Source organism: Benincasa hispida, chromosome 4 (assembly GCF_027475165.1).
Source record: "Benincasa hispida cultivar pf3 chromosome 4, pf3_genome.v1.1, whole genome shotgun sequence".
In the NCBI taxonomy this organism is placed as follows: domain Eukaryota; kingdom Viridiplantae; phylum Streptophyta; class Magnoliopsida; order Cucurbitales; family Cucurbitaceae; genus Benincasa; species Benincasa hispida.
In genome coordinates this window covers 24,046,184-24,060,402 of record NC_143481.1, presented here as the reverse complement: position 1 = coordinate 24,060,402, position 14,219 = coordinate 24,046,184, and the positions used below count along the sequence as shown (strand labels likewise).

The window sequence follows — 14,219 nt, the reverse complement described above, 5'->3', positions numbered from 1 at the left end:
TGATCTTCACCACTTTAAAAGATAATTAAATTCTCAGTCAAATTTTTTAAATAAAAAAAAAAGTGAATTTTAAAAATTATCTTTTGTAGATCTCAAAAGTTGACTTGATTTTTAAAAAACATGAATGAGTTGATTATTATAGACAATGAGTTATAATAGTTTGTATTTAGGTTACAAATTATTTTGATTTGAGTTATAATAATATGTGTTTGGTGTGTAAACTATTTTATTTTAGTTTGAGGTAAAAAATAATAAACATTGTAAGAGAGATAAGACGAGTAGAAAATAATGAATACTGTAACAAATAATAATTAGATAATTAATGATAAATTATAATAATTGAAAACATCTATTTTTATAATTAGAATCCCAAATATAAATCAAGTCCAAATAAACCTCTTAAGTTTTTTTTTTTAAAAAAAAAATCCTATAAAACTGATTGTAGTCAAAGACCAACCAAATCTCTTGTAAGGGTAGGATAAGCCAGTGTCCAAACATGACGTGATCCTGTGAAGAATAAGGATAGGATAAGTGCGCATCCAAACAGGCTAAAAAATCCAATATTTTGAAGAAATAAAAAAAAAAAAAAAAGAAAAACAGAAAAAGCAGTGTATGGTTAAATTGATTTGATTAGGGGGAAGAATATAAGCAATGAAGGCCCACCATTTTTGCGCAAATACATTGCATGTGGGTTTTGTTAGCGTGTATTGTCATGTACCCAAACCCTTCCTTAACTTTTCAATACTCTCTTTTATTCATTCTGTACCTTCCATTTTTTTTCCTTACCCTTCATTTCCTGCTTCTTCTTCTTCTTCTTCTTCTCCTCCCCTTTTTTTCCCTATCTGATAGGGTTTCCATGTCATTTTGCCTTCCTTCCCCCTCATGCATCAGCTCTTTTCACCTGAAAACTTGGTGATTGCCGTCTTCACCTTTATTGGGTCTCTCTTTTTTGCTCTCTTTGGAGGGTTTTTCATTGGCGTTCTGCCCACTGTTGAATTTTTGGGTTTCGTCAACCCGTACTCATGGCTAAGATCTTTGGTTTTACTCGTAAGATTTCTTTAACTCTGCTTTTTTTTTTTTTTTTTTTTTTTCCTCTTTTTGTGTGTGATTTTGGTTGAATATCTCTGGTGGGTTGTTTGATTTTTGTTTTGTTTTAAATACTAGGTTGAAGATAGGATGTAGTAGATGTGTAATTTATACATATGTAGTTTGGATCTTAGTTCTGCAGACGTGTGTTGATATGATTCAACTTCTTTTTGTTTTTGGGTTATGAAATTTTCTGTTGCTATGTTGTAAGGTGTAGATCTTGGAGCTCTACGGTTTTAGATCAATTGTCTTAAGACTTCGAGAGTTTAATTTTGTGAACTTTCATGTTTATGACAAAGACTTGTGGTTGTGAGCTATTTGTTCCAAATCTTTTTGGGATTTTCAAGCAAGCTCAATTTGAGAATGTTAGCTTTGGCTTTGGTGATAATTTTATTGAAGATTTCTTGGTATGGATGATATTGGTAGTGTTTTTTTCTGATACGTTGATCCGATTTCTAATACGAGACAAAAACTCTGGTTTTATTAGGTTGAAAAAATGATGATTTGATCTGTGCTCTAATATATTTTTAATGTTCTCTTTGTTGTGATATTTGTGTAACAATACTCGCATATTTTCATTGAAATATGAAGTTTGTGGTGATTTATTAGGAGTACGGTCACTCAAGTTGTGAACGTGGTAGGATGTATCAGCTAATTTCTTTTTCTTTTGATCTTGCAGTCACAGAAAGTGAGGATTTTTTCCCTGGGGCACCAATCTATCCCAACCCCAAGGATACAAGTCTCTTTTTGTCCCTTGGTCGTCAAGTGGATGTTTATTATCCTCTCCGTAAGAGGTCCCGAGTCAATCCCCCATTTGTGCCTAGTGGAGAAATACTCCAAAAGAAGGATGCATCTATTGAGGTTCTTCCAGATGAGTGTCTCTTTGAGATCTTCAAACGCTTGCCTGATAGAGAGACGAGGAGCCTCTGTGCTTGCACTTCTAAACGCTGGCTCATGCTTTTAAGCAGCATAAGTGGAAACGAATTTTATAGCGGTTCCAGAAATTTGAAGCCTAAGAATATTGTGACTGAAAACGAGGAAGATAACCAAATTGAGAACGATGGATATCTTTCACGAAATTTGGAAGGGAAGAAGGCAACGGATGTTAGACTAGCTGCCATAGCAGTAGGAACTGCTAGCTGTGGTGGCTTGGGCAAGTTGTCAATTCGTGGAGGCAATCATGGCTTTGAGGTTACAAACCTTGGCCTTAAGGCTGTTGCACATGGATGTCCTTCCCTTAAAGCTATTTCTTTGTGGAATCTGTCTTCAATAGGTGATGAAGGTCTGATTGAAATTGCCAAGGGATGTCAACTCCTAGAGAAGCTTGATTTATGTCATTGTCCTGGAATTTCAAACAAAGCTTTACTGCAACTTGCCAAAAACTGCCCTAATCTGACTGATATAACAATAGAGTCTTGTGTAAAAATTGGCAATGAAAGCCTACAAGCTATTGGGAAATCTTGTTTGAATCTGAAGTCTATTTCGATCAGAGACTGCCCTCTTATTGGGGATCAAGGAATAGTAAGCTTATTCTCTTCCACCTCTTACACCTTAAACAAGGTGAAGCTCCAGGGTCTAAATGTCACTGATGTGTCGCTTGCTGTCATCGGGCATTATGGAAGGGCAGTTACAGACCTTATGCTTACTGGCCTGACAAATGTTTCTGAGAGGGGATTTTGGGCCATGGGCAATGGTCATGGCTTGCAAAAGTTGAGATCATTTACACTTAATTCTTGCCATGGTGTGACTGATGTTGGACTACAATCGATTGGAAAGGGTTGCCCAAACTTGAGGAAGTTCTGCTTGCGCAAATGTTCATTTTTGTCAGACAATGGAATGGTCTCTTTTGCTGAGGCTGCTACCTCCATCGAGAACTTACAATTAGAAGAGTGCCACAGGATAACCCAATTGGGTTTATTCGGTACCATCTTAAACTGTGGTGCAAAGTTAAAGGCCCTTTCTCTAGTAAACTGCTTAGGGATCAAGGATTTGAGCCTGAACTTGCCTTCTCTGTCCTCGTGCAAGTTACTGCAGTCATTATCCGTCTGCAATTGCCCTGGGTTTGGTAATGCAAGCTTAACTCTTCTGAGCAAGCTGTGCCCCCAGCTTCAGCATGTGGAGTTATCTGGGCTCAATGGTATTACAGATTCTGGGCTATTGCCACTGTTCATGAATTGTAAAGCAGGATTGGTGAAGGTCAATCTAAGTGGCTGTGTGAATCTAACCGACAAAGTGGTTTCATCCCTGACCAAGCTTCATGGTTGGACTCTTGAATTGCTCAATCTTGATGGTTGTTTGAAGGTCACCGATTCAAGCTTGGTGGAAATTGCAGAGAACTGCCCGTTGCTCAATGATCTAGACGTCTCCAAGTGTTGTATCACTGATTTTGGGGTTGCCACGCTTGCTCAAGCCAACCAGTTCAACCTGCAGATCCTTTCTGTGTTTGGGTGCTCTGCCTTAACTGACCAGAGCTTGCTTGCTTTTGTAAAGTTGGGCGACTCCCTCTTGGGCTTGAATCTTCAGCACTGCAACTCAATCAGCACCAGAAGTATTGAGCTGCTATTGGCTCAACTCCATCGGTGCGACATCCTCTACTGAACAGAAGCTTATTAGCATAAAGGCGATAACAAATGGAGGAATCCATCTAAGAAGGTAGCTTAAAGAACTTATCAGGGCATTATCAGTAGACTGTAGTTTTTGGGTCCATGGGTATGGGTCTTCGTCATTAATAACCTTAGGTTCATTTTCCAGGGAATATGGTCACTCTCCTTTTTTACAGGTCTCCCTTGAATGGGGTCTGTTTTTAGTGTTTTGGCTCTCACATGAGATGTCTCTCACTTTGATTGATGGCCATCCTTCCCTGAGCTTTCCAGTTTCTGGATCAAGGTTATTAAGGTTCTGTGTTATTCGGGTAATTGGTATCTTGGTTTTTTGTCCCGCCCTCGTCACGGGGTAGGATTGTCTCAAGGTCTAATACTCGAGCCACGTTTCGGTTTAATGTGTTTGTTTCTGTTATGTTTGGGTTTTTGTTTATGTTTTCCTCAAAAGTGGGGGGGGGATAGGGTGGATCGCCTAGACAAATCATCTTCCTGGTTGCTTTTAGCAGTTCCATTATTTGGTGCCTTTCCATTCACGGGGCCTCGGTCGTGGCAGCGAGTTATACAAGTCTGCCACCACAATCTTCTTGTTCGCAAGGGATTGTTTTTTTTAAGTTCATACCAGGCCTTTGTTTTTCAGGAACCAATTTTTTTAAGGAACTCTGCCTTTTGCAACTAAGTTGTATGTAATGACTTATACAGATCGGCCTATGTCCCTTGTGATGTAACTTGTAAGTTTCGTATCCAATATTATTAATAAATAAGAACCTGCTTTTTATTTTATTTATTAAGATCCGAGCAATGGAATGGTTTGTTTGGCATTGGTTTCTATTTCTTAAGCTTCAAAATTATTCTCCATATGTTTGGTTTCGTCCATTAACATGCATTCTAATATCTGAAAAAATGAAAATACTAAACTTCAGTAAAATAATAATTTTGGCGTTGAATTTTTAAATTATTTATTTTAGCCATTTAATTGTATAGATTAGAACATTATAAGATTTAATTGTAATTAAACCTGAGTTTTAGAATTAAAACACCAAAATGAGATTTAATTGTAGGTAAAATGATTTATTTTTTAAAAAGGGACTCATAAACTTCTGCTTTTAACAAGTTGAAATATTATCTTAAAATTATCTTACACAGTATGAATTCATTAGAATGCTCTGATAAGCATTAGGACTTGGACCTAGAATAAAAATTAAGAGTGTTTTGATCGTTCTAAGTCTCGATTTTCAGTCAACTTCTTAACATATTTCTACACTAAGGGGGTTTCAGGAATACAGATATTTAAAATTTTGTGGGTATTTTAACCTTTAAATAAATGTAGAATTACCAAGTATAGTGCGCAGAACAGGTAGCTTGTTAGTCAAATCCAAGTGAACAGAATAGGGGGTCTTGAAATCAACATTGGCTGCTAGTGCTTTGTCGTTGAAGGCCGGGGAGACGGTCATTTCACGTCTCAACAAGTCATTCACTTCACGTTCTATTCCCAACCACCGTCTAATAAGGCAAGACACTTTTATCCACTAATTCAACTCCTATTTCTACTTTATCCATAGTAAGCTTATCTGTTATCCAATTAAACCTGCAGTAGCTGATAATTACAACAATTAATATGGGGTACTCTTTCACAACTGGATTGTAAAGTTTTTTACCTGTGGAATCTCCCAAGCTCATCCCATAAACGTATTATGTTTTGACAAGGCAACATTGATATGCATATGCATGAAATATACAACCTTTATTCTGAATTTGGAACTCTGATGAATTGCGAGTAATTATGTTCTTGTTTTCCTGATAAGATACAAGTGCCTATACAAGTGCTTCAAGCCAAATTTAGACCAACAAAAGATAAGGCTTCAGAGAGCGAACTAATTGGTCGGTGATGAAAGCACAATACATTTCAAGCTTTCATCTTCATTGCAACTTTTGCTTTGTCTCGCAGTTTCTTTTAACCTACCAACAACGGATCATAGTAAGCAATGGTTTTGGGAGGCCGAAAAGTGTAGTAATATGAGTCAACCCATCTCCACGCCAATATGTAGTAGCTAAAGCTTGCCTTTAGAGTGTATACATGTCGTACAGTTGTTTGCTAGCTTTTCCACTTTGCACCAGAATTTACTAGCTTGATATAAGCATTCTGGAAATCTTCGAAGAACACATTCTGATCGTTGGCATACTCTTTGATCCATCTAGGAATTCGAAGTAATTCATTTCAGTTAAAAAGATAAAAGAGCGAAATCAGCTAATTTTCTCTCTTAAATCTTGGTGGTCGCCTGGTCTGAAAGTTAATCTCATATGAACTTTTCTACTCTAGTCCAACAAATTGAACTCATTCTTGAAATGCTACCCAAGATACCAGAAAATGTCATCAGTTTACAGTGGTGCAGAAAAGTTATGGTGAAAGTCGTACAGGTTTAAATGATAGAGAAGAACCTCAAGCATTCATCATCGTCAGCAAGAGCATGATCAGAAGGCAGCCCTATCATACTGGACATACCACCTAAAATTGAAAAATAAAACAAGGTCCAAATGGAAATATGTATCAACCAATTCAAAGAAATGGCTTGTATTATTTAACAATGGCAAAAGCCGTGAAAGTAACAACTCAGTTTCGAGTAATCACAAGAATTTCATAGCTCAAGTTAAAAGCACTTTTGGAACTTTTTGAAGTGTAAATATTTTTAAATATTCTTTTTATATTTAAAAAGGCCTCAAAATAATAATCATTTTTCTTTACCTATCGATTCATGGGCACACTAATAATGTGGACTTGAGCAAGAATTGAGACAGTGCCTCATGTAACCAATGATTTGCAATTGAGGCTCAATTCAAACAATATGAGACGTATGAAAGTATCATTATGAGATTGATTACCGTTAGATGACCATGGCTTCTCCAAAAGGATTTTGAAATATGCATTATCAAATACAACTGGGCTTCCGAAACCTTTGCCACCAATAGTATGGGCTCCAGATAGGGCAACTAGTTCTCTTGTCCTGCAAAGGAAAAAGAGGAGTATCCATGAATGTCCTTGTGCAGAAGGCACCACAGAGGTGCAAATTCATTCTATTATGAATTATCTGGCATTCAATTTGGAGTCTTACTCTCCTATTTCATTTATAAATGAAATTGAATGAAATTGTTTCTTCGTAGAAAAAGTATGAGATGATGGGCAAATTTCTAGAGTGACATCATTTTAACTTCCCTTCTACTGTCCATGTGAACATACTTCACAGTGCGACACACATTTGAAAGGACTGTGCTGTGCAATCAAATCCAGAACTAGGATTTCCCATTACTAAACTTTTAATAATCGACTTTTGAGTAATTCACTGTCTAATGTTAGCAGGAAATGAATCCAGATAACACCTTAGAAACTCGGCCACATCAGTAAATAAATATATGAAGGAGAGCGATGCAGCAACTGAGAATGTATTGGCCAAGAAGAAAAGATGCAAATTAAAATAAATACCAAATATAAAAACAGTTGAGTGATTACAATTCCTTCAAATGGCAGGGTCAAATGGGATAGCAGATGCACTCACGCAAATCCTTTTCTGCTGAAGATTTGCTTTAATCCAACAGCATCCAGAGATTCCTCAGGAAGTTTACCTTCTGGATCTGGCTTCCTATTTGGAAGGGAAGAAACAAATGGAGAATGAAAACACAGCTAAAATTAATATGACAAACCTCCTACCATATGACAAACAGAGAAATTAATGAGAAACGGAAGAAATTCGGTGGTGGGAACGCAGGAGATTAATTAGCTAAAACGTTCTACTGCACATGGGGACTAAAACTCAGAGTGCTAGTTAGCAGAGGACAGGTAGAATTGATGAGAAGATGGGAGCAAAGGAGAAAGTGTAAATAGTGAAGAGGGATCTATCTAGAATGATGAATGTTAAAGAGAGGGGATCTCGGAAATTGGAACTCGCCCTTGTGCAGAAAGCTCATCGAAGAAGTAAAAATGGTGAGAATATGCCCATTATAGTCCAGAGAACCAAATGACACTAGTTCATAAAGCTCATGGAAAAACGAGCAATAAGAAAGTTAACAAATTGCATCTCAAGGAAAATATTGGCCAGTGGCCTGGGTTGAAGTCTTGTTTCATCATATAACAAGGAAAACAGCCAGCTTCATCTTACTCAGAGTCCAATCTACCCAACTCAACAGAAATACTTGGACCTCCACATACTGAAACTGCTTCAGCGCCAGCCACTGCTATCACGTCTGCCCAAGATACTATTCAAAAGCCAATTTGCTAAGAAGTTAGCTTGATTACTGGTCAATGTCTCATATTATGGAAACTTTATCTCCTTCTAGTAAGGGAGAAATAGAGAGTAAATGTACCTGGTCTTATTAAATCCAGTGTACTCTTTGCTTCTTCAAGAATCTAAGAAACAACAAAACCAATGACAAGCTTGCTGGTAGATGTATTCATAAAACACCGAGGGCATAAGAAGAAAGAACCACCTTAACTGATTTCTTGAGACCTCTGTTTTCAGGTCTATCAAGTTCGTGAATGATAGATCCGTTCATACCACCTACATAAGAATTGACAATCATATTGAAAACTATAGAAGAACAAACATGTCTGAAAGGCTACATAGAAGTGGATATCATGGCCCTTCGTAATCTCACAAAACTTCACATTTGGTGCAAATAAAAGTTCATACAAAACATCCAATAGTGTCTGAATTCCAACAGTTGCACTCAAAATTTAAAATCTTACTCCGAATTCAAATAATCCAAGGCGCCTAAGAAAATGTCATTCTCTACCATCTTAAAGTTAAGGATATTAACCTGAAGTATCATTCATTTCAAAAGTTCCAGCATCGTGAAATACCAGACGAAGCAGACCAGGTGCCCTGCCTTTGGTTACCACCTTTCTTACTTCTTCTCTTATCCGTTCAACTTCCCTTTTATCTAATCTTCTGCCCATAAAAGAAAATAGACAGAATTCGTTTAATAATCCCTCCTCTAAGACCTAAAGATATATGGAATTATATGATATTTGCTGATGAATGGAGATGATCCAGATCCAGATCCTTCCATGAGTTTCCAACAATGTTCAAGAGTCAAAGAATATAGAAAGCTAGATACTTAAAATTAATCGTAAGCAGTAGCCCCATCCTCCATCTTACTCTGCCGCCTCAGCTTTAAAACCTTCCACGGATTCAGCCAAAATAAGAAGAAACGGCAGCGCGGCAGAAAAGACAAATTCCCTCTTCTTCAGAAAGCAGAAATCAGTCTGAACTGTAATCCAAACAGTATTTTAAGGGATAAAAAATATATATAATGATAACAAGTACTAGTTCCACTAATATAAAGGCTCAGTTCGCCATTGCAAAATGCACAATACAGATTTCGGTTTCAGCAGCCACAAATCCAATTGTTAAGTTCATAAAATATATACACAGGATAGATAACAACAATCAAATTCAAGTTACTTAAATTGAATTGACAACACTCATCGGAACACAACAAGACTTTGCACAAAAGAGGAAAAGGAAAGTAGTTAATTAATATTTTACCAGAAGCATCGCCATGGGCGGGGAGAGAACAGTTAACGGTAGTTTTGGCGCGAAACGGGACCGTCGAAAGAGACGATAAAGGTATGATGGCGGGAAATTTCGGTATGAACCCGAATCTGAGAAACGAAGAAGAAACAACAGCGGCGTTGCATGGCGGCGCAGGGTTGAAGAAGGTGGAAGTCATTTCCACGAGCGGGTGAAATGGACCGGTTGTTCAACTTATATACTGTACATTCTCTTCACGTTCGACCGGTTCTATCGTTTCACTGGTCCACAAATACCGAACCGTCCAAATTGGTCGCAGGATTTTATTTATTTATTATTTATTTTAGGAAATTTGGTGATGGGATTTCAATAACAAAATATGGATTTCCAATTTTGAACGAGTGAAATAATAAACAGAAATATATATTTTTTTATTGATTGTGGCAGCCACGTAAGAATCATAGGAGAGGGAGTGGATTCAAAATTTATATGCACCTAATAACCATAGATATGTATTATTGTATGCGCCTTTCCTAATAATTTTTCAAATAAAAATCTTGAACTCGATTCAACATAAATAACATAATTTTGTTTTTTTTACAGATGACCTATTTTATAAGGCTCAAATGAATGAAAATATGTCTACCTTTTGCTTAAATTCGTTTTTTCTCCTTTTGAGTTGAGCTTTTCATGCTCCTTCCTCTCTCTATTTTCCCTCCCTACTCATTTTTCACTCTCGTTTATTGCTCTTTGTTTAAGTAACGAAAGTCAAGAGTAGGGATTGAAAGCGAGGATATACACTAACAAGACCAAAGAGTAATTGCGAGAATTGAGAGCGAATACCTCAGCATAAGAAAGAGAAGTCATTTCCATGATTTCAATTCTATTTTAAGTCTACAATTTGAGTCAACCGTCAAATTGTCTCAAAAATAACTGAAGATGGTCACGTTCTAACTATAAAATGTCAAATTATCTCATAAATAACTGGAGATGGTCACATTCTAACTATAAATTAAAGTTGAACAATGTTCTTAAAACTGTCGAGAAATTAGTGTACACAAAAGCCGGTTCACAAAACTGCAGCAATCTGAAAATTTACAGTGTCCTAAACTCCTAAAAAATGTGCAAGTTGTATACAAATGCTATCTATCTTGGCCCAGATAGCTGCACTGAAGAAAGATACGCATCGCTATTGCAATCGGATGGCCCCGATGAAGTCCATTCCTCGCTGCTCGATTTCAAAAACCCTGCAGCAAACAGCCGGGAACCCAACGGCGAGCAAGTCGGTGGCGGCGGCACAGTGCTGACCCCTTCAAGCATTTGCACCACTTTAGCCATGGACGGCCTTTGTTGCATATCCTCCTGCACGCACCAGAGCGCCACTTTGATGGCTATCGAGATTCTCTCGTCGTTATCCTTTATGTTCAACTTAGCATCGAGAATGGCTTTCATTCTTCCTTCTTCCATCATCTTGAAAGCATATGTTGGGAAATGGGATTTCTCTGAGCTCTCTGTTGGGTCGTAGTTCTTTCTTCCGCCAATGATTTCTAGCAGCACCATTCCGTAGCTGTACACGTCGCTCTTCTCTGAAATGGCGTAGTTTGTGATCCATTCTGGAGCGAGATAGCCTCTCGTTCCTCGCAGTGTGGTGAACACATGGCTCTGTTCCCGGTTCATTAGCTTTGCTAGCCCGAAATCCGAGACTTTGGCTTGGAAATTGTCGTCTAATAGTACATTTTCCGGCTTTATGTCACAGTGAACGATTTTAGCATCACAGTCTTCGTGAAGATATGCTAAACCTTTTGCGGTTCCTAACGCTATGTTGAATCTCGTATCCCAATCTAGCGACAAATCTGCTCTGTTTTTCTTGAAAATCCATTTGTCTAGTGAACCATTGGCCATGAACTCGTAAGCAAGAAGACGATGGGTTCCTTCTGCACAAAATCCCTTTAATCTGACTAAGTGGATGTGATGGATGCTGCCGATTATGCCCACTTCAGCTCTGAATTCCTTTTTTCCTTGCCCAATTCCCTCTAGTTTCTTCACGGCCAAACGAGTTCCATCTGGTAGAAATCCTCTATAAACTGAACCGAACCCACCTTGTCCGAGTTTCACTGAGAAATTATCCGTCGCTGTTTGAAGATCCTTGTAACTGTAACGAATTGGAGCTCCCGAAAGTCCCTCCAAAAAATTCTCTTCTTCTGAACTCTCTTGAGGAGGTTCTGGAGATTCCTTCTTCTTTCTAACGTATCGAATTCCGACGTAAATCAGAATACAAATGACAATCACAGTGGAAAAGGCAATACCCAGAATCGCAGCGGTTGGCTTCTTTCCACCACTTCCATTTCCGCCATCGTTTTCACTGTTTTCTCCATTTTTCAACAGTTTTATGTACGAAACGAATTCGGAGTTCTTGGAGTTCAGAAACCCACCTATCTCATCAAACAGGAAACAGCCCCCTGTACTCGCTTGGAAAAACAGAGCAATACAAGAGCAGTTACTACTGCAAGAGGATTTGCAAGTCTCCAAATCTGTTTTCGAAGAGGGCTGCATGAATTGGAGTGCAAAATAACCCATCTTATCTTGAGACTCCACAAGCTCTGCAGGTTCACCAGATTGGTCACACGGCGAAGTAATCCCAGTTTGGCAATTTGGACGAGAGCCAAGAATTGAAGGACAGAGACACTTTTTTTCACTGTAACAGATAAAATTGGACCCACATGGCTCTGGTGTTCCACAAGGATCTTCAGGAATTCGAATGGATGAAGCATCACCAGACCCACCATTTTGAAGCTTGTAAAAGGAAATAAATCCATCATTACCCAGAACCGCAATCCATGTAGCGTTTGCGTCAGTATTGGTTGAGAAGGCAAATTGCCAGAGTAATACATCGTTTTCACCATGGAAATTCCAAGAGTTTGCTGTGAGAATTGCAGAGACTACAGACCCACCATCTTTGTTAATCGTTTTGCGATTCTCTCTGCTCATTGACCAATACGGTTGTGGAGTTTTGAATCCTGAAGACAAAACCATATCCCCAGATTTCAATTCCAGAAAATACGTCAAATTATTCGAATCCGGCTTACTTACAAGTCTCATTCCTTCAACAAAACCCTGATTCGACAAAAGGGTATCAGTCGGATGGCCAAAACTTTCCCAAACCACTGCATTATCACTCCCAAGCAAAGCCAAATTTCCCGAATCCATCAACGCAAGAGCAGAGACTCCTTTATTCGCAGTGTTTGTAGACCAAACCACATTGCTTTCATGGTATAAAACTACATTACCTTTCTCATCGAACACGAATTTATCCGAAGTCGTAACCGGAGAGGCCTGATTCGCAGTCCAGACGATACTCCTGCTACTCAAGTGAATAATCGCTAGAAAATACTGCGTTACTTCCTGTGGATTAGTGAATCCAAACCCAAACTCAGAGTTATTGGATTGAAGAAACACCCCATCATGATCGACCCAATTCATTTGAGTTCCTTGAAGCCCTGGAGAAATCTGCCCAACGCTCTGAAAACCAGCGGCGCAGGGTCTGAACCTCAGGAGAAGCAAATTGAGCCATATAATAACCGACAAACAATCACCAAATCCGGTGGTTTCCATCACCCTTTTTCCAGAGAATGAGAGAGGCAAGATAAACGAGAAGAACCCAAGAAGAAGATTAAAAAATTAGAAGCGATCTGAAAGGGTGAAGATGAAGAAAGATGGTTTAGAAATGTTAGAAACTGGGGAACAAGCAATCCCAAAAGCTGGTAGCGGCCAACAAACCGCGAGGAATTGGAAAATAAAAAAGGAAGGGTATGTGAAGAATGGGAAATCCATTAAAACCCATAAAAGAATGAACCCCAAATTCCAAGTCTGTAGAAGCAAGAACACAGAGAAAGAGGAGGTTTAGCGATTAGAATGATGGCGTTGGTAATTTCGTCGGCATTGAAGGAAAAATGGGAAATTGGGAATAATAAATGCGAAGTAGGATAGTAGTGGTGGGTGTTCAAAGATGTCAACTAACCCAACCTCATAGCCTGCCATTGCCGAGCTGTAAGGGCATTTAAATCTTGGACCCCTCTTTCTCCGCTTCCTAGTCACAATTTCCCTTTTTTTTTTTCCCTTTCTTTTTGGTGAGCCCATGCCCATCTTTTTCTCTAATGGAGAGTCAATGCAAGTCCTCGGCTTTGGGTATGAATTTGAATTTTCCTCATTTTCTTCTTTTTCTTTTCCTTTCTGACCTAAATTTTCCTTATTTTATTTTATTCTTTCACCATTGGATTTGATTTTTAAAGATAATCTTCTATTTACTTTCCTTTCAAAATTAGTTCATAATTTTAATAATGTTGTGTATGTGCATATATATATATATGGCTAACTATAAAAACTATCCTCCCAATTTTGTCATTTATTACCAAAATATTATTAATCTTTTAGAATTTGTAATATTCAATTTGATTTTTCATAAATGTTTTAAAACCATTGTTGAAGTTTAAAACATTTTTCTTAAATGGAGGTTGGAACCTAAATGATATGGTGGTGACCAAGAACAAGTGACAATCTAAATTTTCATTCATGCATCATATTATTTTAGGTTGCAATTTTTATTCAAAATGTTAAAAGATTAGTTGATGCCAAAAATTGGATCATTGTGAATTTGTTTTTTCTGGGAGAGATTCCTCCAAGTGCTTGCAAGACAAATACAAATGAACACCAATGTGATGTCTAGTGTCATGGTCGAGACTTTTCAACCGTGCAGTGCCATGATTCTCTCTCGAACATGGCTAGCCTAAAGGCTAACTCTAGTCAATATATGTTTTTTTCTCTCGAGTCATCTTTACTCTGTCAGACCTTTATGCGAGGTTCTTTCGTCCTCAATCGAGTTTACTTAATCTTTTACTTCACAACTTACATCCAACATCTGTTCGGCTAGTCGTACCCGTGAGCATCCTTTCGCTCATCAACAACGTTGTCTTAACTGAGTGTTCTCAACTTGATGCTTGCAACTTAGCTTATC

At 38.1% G+C, this 14,219-nt stretch overlaps 3 protein-coding genes across 10 annotated transcripts; 1 reads left to right on the top strand and 2 right to left on the bottom strand.

Annotated features, from left to right (window-relative positions):
• Positions 1-646: 646 nt before the first annotated feature.
• On the top strand, positions 647-4,474 carry LOC120075367 (EIN3-binding F-box protein 1-like). The gene is made up of 2 exons (XM_039028690.2): positions 647-1,047; positions 1,766-4,474. Exons 1-2 carry the CDS (start codon positions 1,023-1,025, stop codon positions 3,682-3,684), a joined length of 1,944 nt encoding a protein of 647 aa, XP_038884618.1. The 5' UTR covers positions 647-1,022; the 3' UTR covers positions 3,685-4,474.
• A 934-nt stretch (positions 4,475-5,408) lies between these two features.
• On the bottom strand, positions 5,409-9,576 carry APX6 (ascorbate peroxidase 6). Of its 8 annotated transcripts, none has more exons than XR_016528980.1 (11): positions 9,224-9,438; positions 8,834-8,945; positions 8,493-8,623; positions 8,163-8,233; positions 8,040-8,082; positions 7,835-7,931; positions 7,235-7,318; positions 6,564-6,685; positions 6,100-6,189; positions 5,746-5,878; positions 5,409-5,642 (listed from the first exon to the last, which is right to left on the bottom strand). XR_016528980.1 is itself a non-coding variant. In XM_090312621.1 (11 exons), the coding sequence occupies exons 1-10, from the start codon at positions 9,405-9,407 to the stop codon at positions 5,779-5,781; spliced, it is 1,008 nt and encodes a 335-aa protein (XP_090168747.1). In that variant the 5' UTR covers positions 9,408-9,438; the 3' UTR covers positions 5,409-5,642; positions 5,746-5,778. The 8 variants fall into 8 exon arrangements, 7 of the variants coding, with proteins under 7 accessions (XP_090168747.1, XP_038885451.1, XP_038885454.1 ...); XM_090312621.1 differs by having other exon boundaries at positions 6,123-6,189; positions 8,493-8,620; XM_039029523.2 differs by having other exon boundaries at positions 6,123-6,189; positions 9,224-9,437.
• A 583-nt stretch (positions 9,577-10,159) lies between these two features.
• LOC120076328 (G-type lectin S-receptor-like serine/threonine-protein kinase SD2-5) lies at positions 10,160-13,324 on the bottom strand. Its single transcript, XM_039030123.2, has one exon. It carries the CDS (start codon positions 12,818-12,820, stop codon positions 10,355-10,357), a length of 2,466 nt encoding a protein of 821 aa, XP_038886051.1. The 5' UTR covers positions 12,821-13,324; the 3' UTR covers positions 10,160-10,354.
• Positions 13,325-14,219: the final 895 nt, after the last annotated feature.